Source organism: Manacus vitellinus, unplaced genomic scaffold, assembly GCF_001715985.3.
Source record: "Manacus vitellinus isolate BGI_N305 unplaced genomic scaffold, ASM171598v3 scaffold_38_pilon, whole genome shotgun sequence".
In the NCBI taxonomy this organism is placed as follows: domain Eukaryota; kingdom Metazoa; phylum Chordata; class Aves; order Passeriformes; family Pipridae; genus Manacus; species Manacus vitellinus.
The window spans coordinates 4,322,281-4,341,202 of record NW_021940526.1 but is presented as its reverse complement, the minus strand read 5'-3'; the positions used below and the strand labels follow the sequence as shown (position 1 = coordinate 4,341,202).

The following is an 18,922-nucleotide window of genomic DNA, read 5'->3' as shown; positions in this document are numbered from 1 at the left end:
GTTACCGGACAGCAAGTAACCAGTTCTCCTGCTTCAAATGATTGTCCATACATATTCCTGTCAGGGTGGGATTCACCTGACCTGACTTTAGCTATCTAAAATCCACTCGGGGTTCCCTGCGGTCGGTGGAGAGGGAGGCAGAGTCACCTCATCCAGACTCAGGGCAGGAAGGAGGGGGATTATTCACCTCCTTCCCGGGGTTAACTATTTATGGCCACAGGATGAGCTGGAAGTTGACTTTTTAGATAGGCAAAGTGCCGTGAGCTGAATCCCACCGTTGGTGCAGCTGTAACAACGGGACGTGGCAAATCACTACGGAGTAGCCCCACCAAAACTGGCATCCCATCAGGAAGCCCACAGAAGGGAAAATGGGAAGTGAAAGACTTAAAAGCCCTCTATGACATTGCAGGCACTGGATTTTACCCAGACAAGTAGGATATTACACCTCAGTCCCAGCTCAATGGACTGATGGAACCTGCAGGATCTCTTTGGCTGTCTGGCAATAAAACCTCAACATGTTGTGAAACCCCTCTGGACAATCCCTCAATTTTCTTTATAAATGCCACAGACAGATTGGAAAATCACCCAAATGTGTGCCCTGGGGTTTTTTTTCCTAACACTAGGTCCAAACCCTTATTCTGCCTGGAATATGGAGCTGTGTGTCAGCAAGGGCAGGGAAATGGTGCTTCTGGAGTGCACAACTAGAATGGAGTATATGAGGACAACACATCTTGAAGAAGAATTATGCTTTGCTTACAAAGAAAAGGTAAATGCATTGAGCTACTGGATTCTTGCCATACTTTTATAAAAATGGGCAAACAAGAGAGAAACAGCTCTTTTTAGGGCCACACTTGACATACCTTGCTGGCTTCCACCATGGTTGGCAGGAGGCACATGTTGAGTTCGGGACGCGGAGGACGAATGTTGCTTTTCCCCCCTATTAATTTCAAATTTTCACGACATGGAAAATAAGGTCCAAGAGACACTGTAGTGTAAGTTCGGATAAAATAGGGGATAACATTAAAAAGGTCAATATTTGACGTCAGCAAGGAACACGACAGAGTAATAATAGTGTAAGAGAACTTCAAAATACAATCACTGAAATACCTACTTGGGATATTACTGTGGTGGTATGTACAATGATTGTGCTGTAGAAATGGAACCAGAGTATGTAGGAAATCATGAGGACTTAAAAGTACAAGCTCCTTGAGGACATCTACAAACAAAAAGTTGTTTTTGCTATTACATATTGTTATTTCTTAACAGCAAACAGTTCAACTTAAGGTTCATGCATTTGCAAACTCTCTTCCATATCCCTTTTCACTCAGCTCCACTGTGAGTAACACCTGAGTGACACCCCTAAATCAGTCCCAGTTCCCTTCACCTCTGTGTGCCACTGGGAGAAAAGCTGCTCAGTGGTAGATCACCCACCAGGGACGGGTGTCAGCTTGGAGAAAGGAGAAGCTCAGTAAAATTTACCCTCTTTGCTTCTTCTTAAACGGGTCTGACTCCTGGAAAATGTCAACCAGCAGCAGAGTCAGGAGGACAATGAGGAAATACTCAAAACAGGGGGAGATGCATAGAAATCACACAAAAAAAAGGTAATTTGGACACAGTTTTAGGCCTTTATCAGCAATCCATTAAATAACATTAAAAAAGCCTGAACTAGGAAAAGCCTGGACCTTTCTGACATAGCTCTGCTAATGCAAAAGAGACACTTGTATTTAATACCTGTGTCTACATTTTAAAGAGCAAATCCATGCCATTCTACAAGCTATTTTAAGCTTTACTTCCACTATTCCACTTTACAGCAGTGGGTCAGAAAAACCAACAGGAAAAGCTGTTTCTCAGACTAACCTGGTCACCCCTTCTGAGGGGAGCGTTAGTTCATGTTTGGATTTTAATGGAGATTTGGGATTTGCTTCTTAACTCACACCTGAATTGAGGAGTTATTCCTCAGGTGGCAAATTTAGTCTCTCAGTGACAGCTGACTGTTTGTGCCTGGGGAAGTGGGAATATTCCTTCAAACCTGACACAACCAGGATTCTTTAGGATCAGAACATCAGCGCTGATGTCCTGACAATATTCCACGAACAATCCCGACCTACAGAGTTTTCTGGCACTTAGAAAAGTGGCATTTACACCTCACAGCAGGTACCTGTGCAGGACAGGTCCTTCCTGCCTGCAGGTTCATGGGCAGGACTTACCAATGCAGGCATTCCTAAGCTCGGGAGGACTGTAGGAATTGAGCAGAGTCAGGAGCTTATGGGCAAATTCAATCCGCTCCTGCCACTGGATGAGAGCTTGTTTCACATCTGCAAGTGCAAACATCACATCTGCTCAGGGCATTGCTCAAAAGCACTTCAAATAAAGCACAGGAAAAAAGAATCTCTTTTTCCTCTAATATGACTGTAATCCACCTAGAAATCTGTTAAATTAAATTTATGTAATCTCGTTTCACACTCATAACTCAGTAATAAATAACAATTTAATATCTATTAGTGACCATAATAGATATGGTCTGTTCAGCAAGTTTTTAAACAGATCATAAGCAAGACAAAACCACCAGGGTTTGGGTGAGGAAAATGAATTCACAGACAACAGGCATATAATCCTTCCCAGGGTTATAATCAAACCTTTTCTTTGCAGATATGGACGTGTTGACTTCAGAACCGAAAGGAAAATGGACAGAAGCTCTACCAGGTCTCCAGTTACATGGCAGGCTGTGGCCTCATGGTACATCATGTGCAATGTGTTAAAGGACTGGGAAGAAAAAAATGCCAGAATTAACAAGCCAAATTAACATATTTGTTAGTATTTCTCTTTTTATCCTTTAAGTACATTTATTTTATGCTCAAAAAATACACAGTGCCTGATATATTCACAAAGTTCTTTGTTTTCAGGGTAAAAGCTTTGTGTAACTGGCTCAAAATAATGACAAAGTTTTCACATCTTTATCTCCAGCCCAATGAACAAAGCAGAATTTGAGACACAGGATTTTTGTACACCTGGAATTCTGTGCCAACAGACCAAGTGCTACAAGAAGTGCAGAAGGACAGACACAGGTACGTGAATTTGGGGAAAAGAAAGATAAGATTAAGATAGATGCCACTCATTTTTCAAAATGCTGCTTAAGGACATCTGCTGTGTGATTGTACATGAGATGAATTACTCCTCCTTTTATAACTAAAATACCTCCTGGGCATCTGTGATTGATAGAAAAATCGGGGAAGGAAAAGCAACTCATTTCCGAACGGCAAAAATTCCAGCGCAAGATGTAAGAGGAGATATTTGATCTGCTGGGGGATTTGAAAGACAAAGGAACAGGAACCTCATTCCCTGTAATGCAAGACCTTGCCAGGCCATTTTTATATTCCAGGGGAGATAAAAGACACATGGCCAATCCTAAGTGGAAAACCCTTCTGGATGTGACAACTCCTCGGCGCGTTATTTGTCACCACACAAAACACTTCCAGCCAACAAGGGAAAATATAAGAGCAGGTGATGTCAAGCTGTGAAGTAGCATTAGTTTTACCTCATTTCTAGCACTGTTTTACACAGGATAAATTAATTTTGCTATCACAGACTCCTTATAAATTTAATTATCCATTGTTGGTATGGATCAGGGTTAACTAAGCTGTTACACAAGTTTTTTTAATACATCTGTACACAGGTATCTTAAACCTACTTATGTTTCGTGTATGGATAATGTTATAGCTCAGTTCCTAACTTTTCAGACCCAGTTTATTGAATTTAGGCATTTTCACAACAAAGAGGAACAGATACTCTGGAGTAATTCCACAGTTAATTAATCAATAGCCTTACATGTGTAACAAGCTCCTGAAAACTCAGTTTTTAAACAGCACTGCAGTGTGTTCATTTTCATTTTTCCAAGTGATTTTGGAATTCCATCTATCACACTTTTCCCCAGAAAATACAAACTGGTGACGTACAAAAGGAGTTAAGAGAATTTTCTTATACAAACCATATAAAAATGAGACTGGAATCAATCTCAAAGCATCATCCAGTCCACCCACATGCCTTAAGGCAGACTAAATATCCTTGACAGATGTTTGCTCAAAGTCCTCCTGACAACTTCCAGTTGTGCTGGCTGACCCCTCCTGCACAGCCTATTCCCAAATCCCATTTTTCTGCACAGCCACAAACACCTCCAAGCCACTTGTCCTGCCCCAAGGGTTTCACTAGTTTAATCTCTCTCCCTGAATACACCACTCTACACGTGCCAAGAATGAACTGGATCTTATTTTTATGCTTTCTCCAACACATCCAGCTTTTTATTCCCAAAGGGATCTAACACATCCTTCCCATGGTGCATTGCCAGGATATTGAATAAACACCCGTTCTCATCCATCACCTCCCTAATGGAAGTGCTGAACAGAATCCAGGATATGACACCCTCAGGAGTGTGGATCTGTGCAGTGAAACTGTTGGGGGGCAGGGACTCCACATCCCAACTGTATCCAGCTCAGAGATTAATTATGTCAGGGGTTTTTCCCCTTTCTATTTTGAACTAACTCTGGTCTGGTCTCATGGCCCAAATACCCATTTTCAACCTGACTACACTAAATGTGCTCCAGAAACACATTTTAGGTTTAGTTTCATCAGAAAGAAATCGAGTTTATGTGTTCTCAGACCACTCCTTCTTGCAAACAGAGGCACAAAAGACAGGAAAGATAAACTGCCTCAGCAGGGCTTCAAAGAAATGTCAGAAATACAACTGCAGCTGAGTATCCTTCAAGTTATTTCTGTTTTTTAACCTGTTGCCTTAACACTTTCTAACTAGTAACAATTGTGTGACTGTGCTCAGCCATTCCCAGTTATCTGTAACAAAGGGAACGACACCAGAAAAGCAGAAATTTACTCCTCTCAGCATCATCTGTGGGTGGTTTTCCCTCTGTCCTGAGAAACAGGCAGTTTCCTGATCTTTTTATTACTAAAGAAATCTTATTAAAGACGACAGGGGAAGTACCAGTGTGAGATGTTTGTTATAATTAAATAGCAAAGCACTTACCTCAGTCATCAGAATCAATCCTCTGTTGAACACAACAAGAAGTCTGTCTTCATCAGATTCTAATAATATTCTGAAGGCACTAGGAAAAAAATCCAGATATTGAAAACACTGAAAATTGCATCCCATCTTTTCACAATTCAAAGAAATGCTTAAAAATGTTAAGTTCGTGCTGTATTTTGGTAAAAAAAATCACAGAAGAACAAAGAAACCCCAAAAGAACACCAAAAAGAACATCTTCTCTTCACTTTTTCCCCTCATATTGCTGTCAATTTTCTTTATGTTATGGAAAGTATTTTATAAACAGAAACATTTCCCAGGAAAACCTAAACTATTTCCCAAATAATATCTGCAAAAACGTGAAAAACTGGAAAATAACAAACTTCAAAAGGGAGAGGTTTATGCTTCTTAAATGATAAATTTAAACAGGTTCATTTAAGCATATGTTTGGCCTTTTAAATGCACAAAAACATTTTTATCAGGCTATTTTATGCTTTCAGCAGAACAGGAAAGAAAGGATTATATTAATGAATGATTTCTCTCAACATAAAAATGATTCCAGAGCGTTTGGGACAGCCTGGTTGTGCTCTGTGCCGGGTGACCCCATGTCACCCTTCCAGGTAACAGTTTGTCCTTTTCACAAGTGTTTCAAAACATCAACACTTGCATGTAAAACCCCAAACCTGACCCTACACACACAGGCAATTTATAGTTCCCTGAGAATGCCCAGCAACAGTTTCAGATGAACTACTAAGACTAGAAATGAAAAACACTTCCAAGACACGACACAATAAAATTCTGTCCCACAGGCACAATTTTTACCAAGCCCCAAAATAACAACCATCAACAAGAGCAGATGAAACTACAGCTTTTCCCATCTAATCAGGGTAGGCTGAGGGTGGAATTCCAGTGAAATGCTGGATGGGAACAGTGCTGTACCTTATCAGAGTCGTCCAACAAGACCGTCCGTCCAAGCAGCGCAGGTAACAGCTTATGGTTGTCTTCTTAAATTGCTTTATGTCTTCTATCTCCTCCTCTCTCATGTCTGGCCTCTGAGCTACAAACAGTTGCATGAGGTTAAACAGCTCTTCTACTGCCTGAAACACACAAAAATACTGGGTTAGAGCCATCTCTCTCAGTATGTTATGGTTTAGGTCTGATTTTTATTACTTACTCTGTGTGTGCTACTGCTGTTAAGTAACACATGGAACAAACACATGTGAGCAAATTCAGATGGGAACTCATTCTTGAGCATTACAACAAAGTTACAAAATCAGATGTTGTGGTGCTTCCTAACAGTACAGCTCCTTGCCACATATACATGTACACACATAAACATATATATATATATATATATATATATATACACAAAGGAATCTGAAATCCCCATCCCTGGGACCAAACACTTGGAAAGCTGCTTGTGCTAAAACCTGCTGCAGTCTGGGGAACACTAATAAACACAATGGAGTAACTCAGGTCCCTTATAAGACAAACTGAGGTTTGCAAGGGGAGATGCCAACCAGGAAAGCAGCAGGACTCCTCCCAGGACTGTCAGGGTATGAAATTTCTCTGTGAGCTGAACTAGGCAGATGTTTAACACAGATTTCACACTTCCTCTGTCTCTCCTTCATGGAGATCTTTGTATTCTTTCTGTCCCTGCACACCCCTAAAGGACCCCAAAGCAATTTTCACAGGGCAATCAAGCAAAGCCAAGTACTTTGCCCTTTGTAGGGCTGTTTTTTCCCCATTACACACCTACTTTAGCATCTACTCTCTACTGGAAGTGTTGTAGTGACAGTGCAATTCCCTGTGTTTGCCAAAGCTATGTGAGTGTTCCCAAGGTGAACACCAGGCTGTCCTCCACTGGAATGCAACAGGCTTAATTCTGGCCCTACTCCAGAAACTGGGAATTCCTCCAACTTCACGTGTTAGAACACAACCTGCTTTCTAGACCACCACTAAAGGCTATTCCTTGCTTCTCACGACTAAGCCGGCGTATGGAATACTGAACAGTGGAAACACCTGTGTCTGCTCCCACAAAAAAAACACATCTGCTCTCCAACTGCTCCACAGCAAGGACCATCCAAAACAACCCCCCCAAAGTACAGTAAGGGAATCCAAATGCGGGCACGTTAAATAATGTCACATTTTCCGTTACAGGGGACGTCGGGGTAAGAGGGGAAATGGCGCCAATGGAATTTTGGTGCCAGGTACTTACTCCTGGGTACTGGCTGGCGTGTGGGGTGAGGTTCTTGAAGGCCCACTGGATGTTCTGGTGGGAGGCCAGCTGCCTGGTGAAGGCAGGGGACTGCTCGCAGCAGAGCCGCAGGATGCCGTAGTAGGCCGGGAGCATCCCGCGGTTGAAGAGCACCACGTCCTGGTCGTCGTGGTCGGCCAGGATGTAGTTGAAGGCAATGTTCTTGGTCACCACGGGGTTCTGGACGATAAGGCGCACGTTCTCGGGGCAGTCCACGCACACGTTGTACCAGAAGGACAGCAGGGCCTGCTTGTTGTGGTTGGTGGCGATGGCCGGCTCGGAGAGCTTGGGCTGGAAGAGGTTCCACAAGTCCATGAAGTAAGTGGAGAACATGAGTTTCTCGGTTTTGGAGATCAGACAGTACGTCATGAAACTGAAGTAAGGCACCAGCTTTGTGGTGCCGTGGACAGCAGCATCAACATAGAGTTTGGCTCGTGAGAGAAGGCCCAGCAGCACGTTGTAGACTTGGTGAAGGACCACCGTGGTGTCGGGGCTGAGGGGCAGGTCACGGGTGGGGATGTGCAAAGAGCGGGTCGATCGGAACATCTGACGGAAGGAATTGCTTGGAATAAGCGACACCAAGAGATAGGCTGCAGCTTCAAATAGAAACAGATTTGTTACACCTTTGGCAGTGACACACCTGCTTAACAGCCATGTTAAATTACACTGTACATTCCATTTACAGATCCCAAAGGGTTTTACAGGCTCTGCTATTACCACAGTCACACTAGGGATGAAAAAATCCCAGTGGATAGGACTAGTAAAACATGCTAACAGTGGTGCTGAGATGTGCTTTCAGGCCTCTTCACCCTACATCCCTGTGTTGTGCCTAGTTCTCCCTGTGCTGACACTGCATCCCCCAGGAACACAAACCAGATTTTTCCATGACTGTCTACTGCTCAATCAAAACATCATTATCTCCTCAGAGATGTTTGCAACTGCAGCCTCTTGCAAAGCTGTACCTCCAGTCCCCACATCTCCCTCAGCCACAGAAAATGTATTAAAGTTCAGTGTGTCCTGTACTGTGGAACCTCCTTTGTAAAAAAAATGGGGACACAGGAAAGGCTGAAAATGTGCTCTGGCAATCTGACAGTGTTATTCCTGGCAGAACACACTAGACAGTCAGGACAACCTGGAATTCAGGAGAAGGCACAGGTGGCTTCTCCTTGATCCACAACTGAATTACTCTGTGAGGGGTGAAAGAACACCACGTACTACTCCTACCTACAACTATGTGATGGACACTATGGAAAACCTTCTGGATTAGCTCTTTTTCCTCTTTAGGTTTTCCTGAACCTTGCAGATTAACCACATGGGATAAAGAACCTACTAAAGTATCATTTAAGTCACCAAATGAAAACATAGTTTTCATCAAAACTGGGTAGCAAGTCTTGACGAGGCACCACAGTTGTACTAAGATGTTAAAATACAGCAATTCCAAAACTACTGGAAAAGGAAGGAAAGACAAACACGGGAGCATTTGTGACAGGGACACCCCATGCACAGTCACTTGCTACAACAAAAGGAGAATCATTTTCTTCACTTGAAAGTCACTTACAAGTTCTCACTCGGGGGTAGTTGTGTGCCAGGAGAAAACGTTCCACCCAGTTTTCCATGTTTTGCAGGACCCAGCTGTGGGCGAGTTTGTTGCGGGGGGTTTGCACAGCCAGCCAGTCCAGGCACTGAGAGGGGTTGTACTCAATGACCTGACAGGAGAGTGGGAAAATCAACAGGAATGCATTACCCTTGGCACTAAAACCCCCTAAAAATAACTTTCAAATATCTTTTTAAAATCACTTAGTGCTATCAAAGCACCTACAGGACTGAGCTGCTCTGGCACACAAAAAAACCCCTTATTACTGTTTTGTGCTTCTGAACCTTTTAGAGCTTTTGAAAGTTCAGTCTAAGTGCAGGAAATTATTCTGCATATTATGAGATATTCAGGAGTTGAGATATTAAGCACTAAAACTGAACAATCTTGTCTTCATAAACAAATAAGTGGGATTTTTTTAAAATATCCAACACAAAACCTTAACACTGAATCAGTGTCTTTGCACATCAAAAGAACATAAATGGTATGCAAAGACATTCACACAGCTTCGTGCTGAGGGTAACCAGGACATTTTTTTTTTGTGAATTTACAGTTTCAGGGAATAAATTCATCCAGCATTTTTCCAAGGCAGTGAACAGCCTGTGGAGTGTTGTGTGGGATCAAAGCCCAAAGAATAAGGAGAAAACGTGGCTTCCTGGGTCTTTCTGGTTCTGTGCAGTTGAAAATCTGTTGACATGAGGCCAGTGAATGTAATTAGTTCATTTGCTAGTTTTTATAAACTGTTTTCTTTTTACCTTGAGCCTCAGGTGCCCAAACAAGGAAAAAGGAACTCTTCCCTATCCAAGGAACCAGAGGGAGTAACTGGATTGCTGAGCTGCCCCCAGTTACTCTAATCCACCTGAAGAATCAGAGCAGCTGACAGGACCAGAACTCTGCTTATAAAATTTTAATCTCAATTTAAAAATAAAACACCTGAAGAACAATCTCCCCCCTTTATTTAGAAATGACAAATGGATCTGTCAGGTTTCCTTGGCAATGGCTGGAGGTGATGTCCAAGGAAGGGACTGTCATTGCTCACTGTCTGCAGAGCTCCAGCACCTTTTAATGACTTCTGGAAACTGGAGTGGCTGCAAGAGGAGGTTCTACACCCTAAATCTGCCTGTCTGTGCATCAGGTGCTGGGTCTCTCATCCTTGCCTGCACTGTTTGTATCCCTAGACCTGTGCTGACAAGGTAAGGATAACCCTGGAAACACCAGAGCCAGAAATACTGCTAAAAGTCTGATTTTCCAAGAGAAACCTTGGAGGCCTTGCCTCCTCTGCAGGTTCAGTCTGTGCAGTCAGGATAAAGAGGGAAAATAAAATGAGGATTGCTTAAAAAATTACATCTCTAAACTTTGCAGCTGAGGGAAGCACTAAGCAAAGGGACTTTACTTCATGCCACAGCTCATGTATTGTCACAGGAAATTTAATTAAAAAACTCTGGGAAAGATTTCCTGAGGGAAATTCATAACCTGCCACTTCCCATCCACAAAAAGCAGCTGGATGTCATTCTGGACCTTCAGATCTGCTCTCTGAACTTTCTTTACCTGAGGAGCAGACACAGCTCATTCATCAGATCAGTCACCTGGCAAACACTTGCTGTCCTACAACTGCTCCCAACCAGGAGGAAAATCCTTGGGAACAGCAATCCATGTTCTACCCCACAGTGGGCAAGGTAGGTTTGTGTTTTACCAGGGGGCTCAATTCTGCACAGTAACAACCTCTTACAAACCCCAGCCCCACTTTTTGGAATATTCAATGTTCCAGTTTCCAGGCTGGACACAGTACCCTTGGGAATAAAGACAGCAAACTGTACTGGGAACTCCAAGAGCAGCCACATGAAGTGAAAGCTTTTACTTCCTCACCTGTTGCTCAAATCAAGGAATTTATCCCTGTGCCAACTTGTGGAAAAGTCTCTTTCTCACTTTAGAAAGCAAGAATATTAAAGGAATTTGTACAGAATGGCCAAAAGAACCCCACTAATAACTGCTGGGTCTTGAAACATTTTACAGTCCTTGCAAAGGATAACTGAGAAAACTACCTGGAACTGGCCTAGAAGCAGCATTCTAGACTCTTATTGTGAGTCAATTAATTTCTCATTAAGCTAAAATTTAAATGTCTATTGGCTGTTGCCATTTATTTGGAAGAGGAATGGTAATAAAAAAATCATGGACCTATGCAGCAAGGAAATGTAAAACCTTTTCATGTATGTCAAAGAACCAACAAGAGAAAGACAATTTAGCTTCTGGTGTCTTTTACAGCTTGTACCTCCCATATCCTCTGCAGAATGTAAGAAGCAAAGGGTGGCATTCCTGGAGGTCCACCAGCAAATTCCATGAGCATGGTCAGCAATTTGAAGAAAGGATTGGCTGCCTGCAATGCATAAAAAGAAGAATATAATTTTTGATCTGTTTTATTTTATCCACTGATTTTTTTTTTTGAGAGTATTTAAAAAATCCCAAACCAAAGTCTGTAAGATTTCCATGAACTGTAGACATGAACATTTATAATACTTTAATCCCTTACTATTTAATCTGTAAATAATCCATATATATCCATATCCACACATGGATACAGCAGAATTAAGCCCCTGGTTACAGTCAGTGCAAGGCAACATGATACAAGATTTTTTTTTTAAGTTTTCCAAGACTCACTCAGCTTCTAACAACCCTTGAAGAAAGAGTTTAATACTATAATTACATATTTTGCATCTGGAATCCATTTGGAACTCTCAGTACTTTTGTTATTACCCGGGTAGGAATTTAATCTGACTGAGAAATGTGTTTCCATGCATAGAACTGCAAAATATTACCCCAAAACTTGAACAACCAGACAATAATTACTCATTTCCACTTGTTCTAGAACAAAGATTTTAATATTAGCAATTTTTAAAAAAAAATTCCTATGGGTGGAGAACGTAGAAATACATTTTTTGGCTTTGAATAAAACTTTCATCCTAAGTGGCCCAGCACATTTCTGCTTTCAAAAACTTCAGCCACAGTGCAGTTCCACTTCATTTAATGGCACAAAAACTTCCCTGGATCATGTTCCATGCAGGATTTTCGATTAGCAAAGGATTATTTGAATAATTTAAAACAGCAAAATATGGAGGCAGACTATTTAATAGACAAGTAATATGTTTACATACCTCAGGAGTCAACTTTGCTATAGATGTGAACAGCATGGACACAATCTTAAAGACAAAACAAAACTCACTTAGACTTGTGCTTATTCACTAAAATAATAAAAATTACCTCATTACATCTATTAGAGAAGATTTTCAACAAACAGGCACGAGTCCCTTGTACTCACATGTTCTGCAAGTCGATTGTTGTACCGGCACAGACTGAAAATGAGGTTGCAGGTTTGCCTGATGTTGATCCCATCACGGATATGTTGGAATAAAAAAGGAAAGCCCTGCAACAGATAATCGGGTATTACTACACTGCCTACAATTATATATGCACAGAGAGGTTTGTTTAAGGCTTATACAGTCATTCTTAAATTACTTACCTTTCCCCCTGTCAATGCTGCCATGTCATTTTGGGACAAAGTCAAATGCCTAAAATAAAGAAAATTATCATTTTAATTTTATCATTTTATTCAGTGATGAATAAGTAAAGTTAAAGAGACATCTAGTACTGAGTGTTTATATTCTTCAGGGTCACAGCACACAAGAGACAATAAAGGTGTAAAAAAGATGTAAAAAAGAACAACAAAATCAGTATTTTTTACTTAGACCAGATAAAAAAAGAAATCCGCATGTGGACAATTGAATGTTTCTACATATTTAACCCAAGTGTTTTTCGTGGCCAACAATGACAAAATCTTTACCTTTTAAATGGTTAAAAATAAAATGGGCTTAAATACAAGCTCATTTATGCTGTTAAAATAGCCCACAATAAACCCCCAAACAGAGCCACATCATCTTTTAATTCCTCTCTGAACCAGCTTAGGTCAGAATTTACTTTGCTTTTCCAGCTCTTGCCTTTCTGAGCGAGACTGTTCAACCAGGAGAGCAATCAGGGCAATCATCTTCTCAAGTGCAGCAGGCCTGTATTTCTCTTCTGCCAAAGAAAGTATATCTTCCTCTTCCTCCTCTTCCTCCCCTTCTTCCTCAGAAAGTACTTCAACCTGTGGCTGAAGGGGAAAGGAAAAGAAAAAAAAGACAACTTCACTGTGGATATTTTGAGCCTTTATTTAAAGAGCCTTTGCACTGATCCTGCTCTTTTATTCCAAGAACTTAATAAACTTGCAGGAATCAAACCAGGTAAATATCAATTGATTTTCATATTGAAACATTCATTTTGCAGAAGCTAAATTGTATTTAGAAAGCATAAGATGGGTTGGCTGAAGATATGGTGGCTTATTTAACAGAAAAAGCAAGTAAGTTTAATAACCTAAGTTGTACAATAGGAGCAAGCAATCATTAACAGCATTACCATTAATAGCATGGTAAGGACAACTTTAATTGCTTCTACTTAATATCTATTTCTATACTAAACAAAACCAGCCAATTCAACATCTTTTTTTAAAATATTATATCACTTAAACACTGAAAAAATGGTATAATTTATGTAATTGAAGCATTGTGTAATTGTAATTGCAGTAATTTTAATTTAACAGCTGAAAGACGGTTCAAGAGACAGAGCACTAATGATCACATGTAAAACATGAAAAACTGGTGCTTCTTATACAAGATATTCCAAACTCACATTTTCAGGTCCTTTAGTTCCCATGTAGAAATGGACCATTGTGGATATGGCTTGGAGTGAAAGCAGGAACTGGCTCTGAAACACACGGGTATGGAATTACTGGATAATCCAGACGGGCACATAGAGAACTAATTCCCCAAAACCCAGGGATACACTCACTTCCTCTTCCCCCATTTTGGCAAATTCATAAAGGAAGGCAAAATATTCCGTGAGGTGTTTGCTGTGGGGCTTCACCCCGTGTTCCATGATGGACAGCAGGGTCTTCACGAAGCGCGTGACGCACGAGCGGCTGCCGATGTCCTCCACGGGGCCGTCCATGTCATCGGAGCTGCAACCAAACCAAGCCCAGCTCAGGCATTTCAGGGATATAGACATGGAGCATAAAGTCATCCTGAACCAGTTCAGAAAACTAAATTCACTAAAAATCTCTGTTTTCTACTCTGCCCCTTTCTCCTCTGCCAGGTAAGAAACCCACGTGTCATTCATCCGCTCTTGGCTGGATCTTATCACTGAACAGAACAAGTCACAGAGGCTTCCAGAGAAAATGAAATGAAATCCTCTCTTTTGTCACAAAAACTGTATCTTCATGTCCTGAGTTTTGATATGGCAGCACAGTTATTGCAGTTATTACTGCCATTTTCTCTCAAAAAGTTATTATCACAATCACAAGCTCAACACAAGAGTAAAAGAAAAACTATTTTCTTCTTATTATTATGTATCAAAAAGCGTATGAGTATTTTGTAATTGGAGATAAAGTGACAGTTTTCTTGAGAGTAAGCAGAACCAAATAGAATCCAAGAGGGTTCTTCCTGCTTTTTGACAAAAACTGTGATTTACTTATAGGACTTGCCTCTCTTCTCCAACCTTCTTTGACTGGATGTGTTAAAATTTAAGTTAAAATTTGCACCTCTGGGCCATCAGATGCAATTTGCAGTAGGATTCTCATGTCTGAGCAAGTGAGATTTACACTTGCAGGGTACTAATGACAGGGAAAATACAGATCCTACTGAAAACCTACTCTAAGAGAATAAATATTCCAAACAATGTCTCTTCAGACAGTTGCTTTTGCAACCCTAATAGTACTTTTAAATAAATCAGAGCAGTTTGGGCAGAATAATAAAGAACAATTAAATTAGCATCATGACTATTCTGAGTAATTCATTAATAAGTAATGCACAGATAATTAGAAGTTTCCAGGTATTGTGTTTTACCAGTCTTCCATTCCTGGCTGGAGATAAAGGTGTGCATGGACTGGCCTCAGCCTCTGGATCACGTGGATACACAAACGCTGGAACATCTGCAAATGGAGAGGGGAATGAACTCCACATGTTCATTCCATTACACACATGTGAAGATGTGTTTTCTAAGCAAAGAATATTCTGTCTCCAAGTCCCACTTCCAGCTCTTCACAGGTTGAGAGATTCAAAGGTAAAGCTGAGACCCCACAGTTCATTTTTGTCGTATTTTAACAGATCAGTCAAACCCGGTTTTTATAAAGAGATCCCACAGAGGAACCTAAAACCAGCTTTTAATATTGGTGTGCACTGTACACTCCTGAAACATGACTTTACACTGCTGCTCATAAATATTGTTTTCTTCTTCTATCTCTATTTTCTGAAAGGTTTTGATATTTTTGGCAAGATTTCTTTTTTTTTTTTTAATTTTCCCTCAGGCTTGTAAGAAAGCTGAAGGAAATTCCTTCCAGTAATTTTTAATCTGTAGAACATTCAGGAGGATTAAAACTTTGCCTAAAGACTTTGCATAGAGTTTTCTCATGAAATATATTCCTTTACTGCTGTGTTACATATAGAACTATGTACGGTTCCATATGGAAACATCACTTTATTAATCAGAAATTCAACTGAAGGATTCAGGTGAGATGAAGTAAATGCTACAGGTTTTACCTTAATAATTTGCAAAGAAAGTAGACTTGTAAGTAACACTATTAATAGTTGTGTTTGTGGATGTCTAAATGCTACTAATACAGTTGGTTTTTTTCAATTTTAAGTAAGTCCAGAAAAGGGTATTAACAAAACTTTGTGGTATAATATTATAAATTTACCACAAAAACCCACTACAGAAGTTTAGAACAGGAACTTTGAGGAGCAGAGTGAATGTACATGGTCTATTCTTTATTTTCTGAATGTGTATCTTGATGAATTATTGCTGAATTCATTCAGAAACAAACATTTTTAATGTAAAGTGTTCAAATTTGTGGAGATTGTGAGGGAGTTGTAGGAACCTTGATTTGCATCTCTGGTGACATTTGTGGTCCCGACTGTGCAGCCACGGCACCACCTTAATATCCATGTTGTTCCAAGCAAAATAACACTCCCATGGCCAAACACATTCCCTAAACCACACTCAAGGATGGAAAAGAACCAGACAATTATGGTATTAAATCTGTGCCCTCAGAATTGTCCCTTTCTGCTCATGGCTCACCTGACCTGGAAAGAACATTTTTTCTTACCTGCCTCACAATCTGATTGGGACACTTTATTAGAATCTGCATTGGCCACCAATCATCATCAGCCATACGATCCAAAAACCACTGCAGAAGATACATACTGTGTTAGTTTTGTTCCCAACTTGCTCTAGTCCAAATCTTCTGTTTGCATGATATTAAAGTCTGAAGAGAAATCGATGTTACTATTATTAAGGAATAGGCAAGTTCTAATCCAAGGGAAATCTAAATGGCTTCTGTGCACAAAGGAATAAAGAAATGAAGATCAAGAGCAGCAAACATCCATATAAATTTCTATGCAGTATCTTCTTAGCCCTGTGTTCTGCATGCCATTAATTATCTGGAAGAACACACACACTTATCCTGAAAAGTGATGTCAACACAATAAAAACAATGCTTCCAATAAAGCACAAGCTGAAGGATTTCGTGGAATTGTGATAGGATTAAACAGCAGTTTCTGAATTAGATCCCTTTTGCATTTATTTTAACATGTGGAAAAGCCTCCCTGTTTCCAGAGACCCAAGAGTTATGAAAAACTAAAAGGGAATGACTCATTCAGAGTCGCACTCAGCAATAACAGAGCTGAGTCTTCTGACTCACAGGGTTGTGGTTTAGTCACAAGGAGAGACAGTTTAAAATAAAGAATTAATGTATTAATGTTCTTACTTTTGTTTTAGTTGCACCTGAGTATTCTTTACTATAGTAAAATATCTTTACTCAAATACCTCAGGACTACACCACACTGAGGCTACCACCACCCAAATGTGGAATGTTACACAACAATTTATCAACCTAGAACTTTTAATAGAATATAATACTTATAATAGAATGATAATTTTAATTCCTTTCTACTGAATAAGGTCTAATGCAAGACACAGTATGTGCTGGGCTGTTTGTACTTTCAAACTATCACAGCAAGTACCACAAACTTTTCTTCACAATCTCAGAATTGCTTTCACCAACACGGGAATTCTTTGCCTGTCTGTGATTTAATTTAAACATATCTTAATTACACAAATCACTATGCAAAAATCAATCAAATAAAGACATTGTGACACTGTCTCTTTTATTCCAGTGACAAAATGATTTTGCCCTGTGGTCTCAACAAAGGTTTCTGCAAATAGAAGTTAAGTCATTCCCCAGAATCTGCAGGAATTAGAGAGGATGAATTTCATCTCATAGTGCACAAATACACCACATACAGCAGTTCATAGTCCAAAATATTCCAGGGATACGAACCTCCAGGAAAGTTAAACAATATATAGAAAGTTGGTTTGTACTTTGCTGAGTTCCTAAGTCACTTACTTCACAAGCTGCCTGACTGTTATTAAACTGTTTTGTTAACAGTTCAATCCACTGAAGCATTGTGGGCTGCAAAAAGAAATACAGAGAAAACTATAACTTCAAAGAATACATTTCAACTTCATCTTTAAACATTTCTAAACGGTTAGGTAGAACAACAAATCTTAAGAATAGAGTTATAAACAATAACTGTTTTATAAATTAGTAATGCATTGCATCTACAGAAAAATACATACATTTTTACCCATACATTTTATTCCATTGTGCAGTGCTTATTATAAATGTGTTAAATGACAGTAATGACTCTTTAAATATTAATTTGCATTGTCTATGCTACTTGTGACAGCTCAATAATCACACTTCTAAAATGAAAAGTACAGAAACACTTTTCACTCTCTATTCATGCAGCTATTTAATAAGAATTTACAAGTAAATAAAATACCTTTTCCTTTGAATGAATAAATGTCTCTAGTACAAAGGAAGTGCTTAACTGGAAAAAAAAATTGCACCATTAATTTAGAATGCAGGAATTAAAAGGCAAACAAGGGAAAGGTTAATATATAAGATGATATAGTTTGGAAATCCTTACCTTTGCTGTCATCAGAGAAACCGCTTTTGGATCTGGTAGTGTGCTTGGGATGCTACTACACAACTGCCACATAAACCTAGAGTCAGTAATTTGATTTGTTAATTAAAATAAATAATGAAAATCTGCAAGAAGAAAAGAAGCATTAATATTACATTTTTAAAGAAAAACTTACCCAAAATATGTATGCTCAAAAATGTTCTTGTCTTGAAGAAACTGCATGTTATCATGCCATATCCACTGAAGAAAAAATGCTAACATCAGATACAAGAAAGCAGTTTATTTCACTACTTAAGTATGATTTTAAGGCTATTTAAATCCTTGCCATGGCTAAAAAAAAAATCAACTTTTTTTTTTTCTTGTGAAAAATTAGTTTTGGAAACATTTTCTTTATTTTAAAAGCTTGGCACAAAGTTGTTTTATTCACCCTATAATGAATATTAGTTTTGCCTGTCATACGACTGCAGAGCAGAGCTTCAAAGCTTCTCCTCTTGCTGTGACCTCATTTTTACAACTTTATTCAGACTTTGAGGCTGAAATTTGGAGAACTGGTCCAAGGTGTTGAAAAAGAATCACAGTTCAACCACAACTGAAGTCGAACCCAAAGCTTGATGAGCTCTGTGCCCTTCCAATAAATTCCTGAAGAGTAAGATTTGACTCTCCCTCATTAACCAGAACAGGATTTCATGTTCCTGTTCCTCTCTCCAAAGTGATTTTTGTGACCAAATCTGTTCATAGTGCTTTTCACATAAAAACGGTTTAAAAGTTCAACTCTGATAAAATCTATTAATATTTTTTAAGACCTAGAAGGATAAAAAGCATCATGTGATTTGTTGGCCAGGGATGAAGAGTCTTTTTAAGTTAAGAACCTGAAATGTGGCAGATGCTAAAGCAATACTTTTGGCCAGGGGGAGCAGGGATATTTTTTATCCAGGTGATAAAAAGGGATATATCCAACATTTAGGATAAAATGAGAA

General features: G+C 39.6%; 1 protein-coding gene across 1 annotated transcript in view; it reads right to left on the bottom strand.

The window, feature by feature from the left end:
• The window catches only part of USP34 (ubiquitin specific peptidase 34), a gene marked incomplete at its 5' end in the record, with an annotated part of 106,549 nt that overhangs the window by 5,478 nt on the left and 82,149 nt on the right, over positions 1–18,922 (bottom strand). The window contains 21 exons of the mRNA XM_029961637.1: positions 861–985; positions 1,112–1,216; positions 2,208–2,315; positions 2,637–2,763; positions 5,033–5,111; positions 5,969–6,126; positions 7,248–7,882; positions 8,845–8,992; positions 11,147–11,251; positions 12,027–12,071; positions 12,191–12,295; positions 12,392–12,440; positions 12,867–13,018; positions 13,594–13,668; positions 13,753–13,921; positions 14,805–14,890; positions 16,064–16,144; positions 17,363–17,428; positions 17,802–17,849; positions 17,949–18,024; positions 18,121–18,185. Coding sequence (XP_029817497.1) covers positions 861–985; positions 1,112–1,216; positions 2,208–2,315; positions 2,637–2,763; positions 5,033–5,111; positions 5,969–6,126; positions 7,248–7,882; positions 8,845–8,992; positions 11,147–11,251; positions 12,027–12,071; positions 12,191–12,295; positions 12,392–12,440; positions 12,867–13,018; positions 13,594–13,668; positions 13,753–13,921; positions 14,805–14,890; positions 16,064–16,144; positions 17,363–17,428; positions 17,802–17,849; positions 17,949–18,024; positions 18,121–18,185 — 2,607 coding nt within the window. The remainder of the gene's footprint in view (positions 1–860; positions 986–1,111; positions 1,217–2,207; positions 2,316–2,636; positions 2,764–5,032; positions 5,112–5,968; positions 6,127–7,247; positions 7,883–8,844; positions 8,993–11,146; positions 11,252–12,026; positions 12,072–12,190; positions 12,296–12,391; positions 12,441–12,866; positions 13,019–13,593; positions 13,669–13,752; positions 13,922–14,804; positions 14,891–16,063; positions 16,145–17,362; positions 17,429–17,801; positions 17,850–17,948; positions 18,025–18,120; positions 18,186–18,922) is intronic.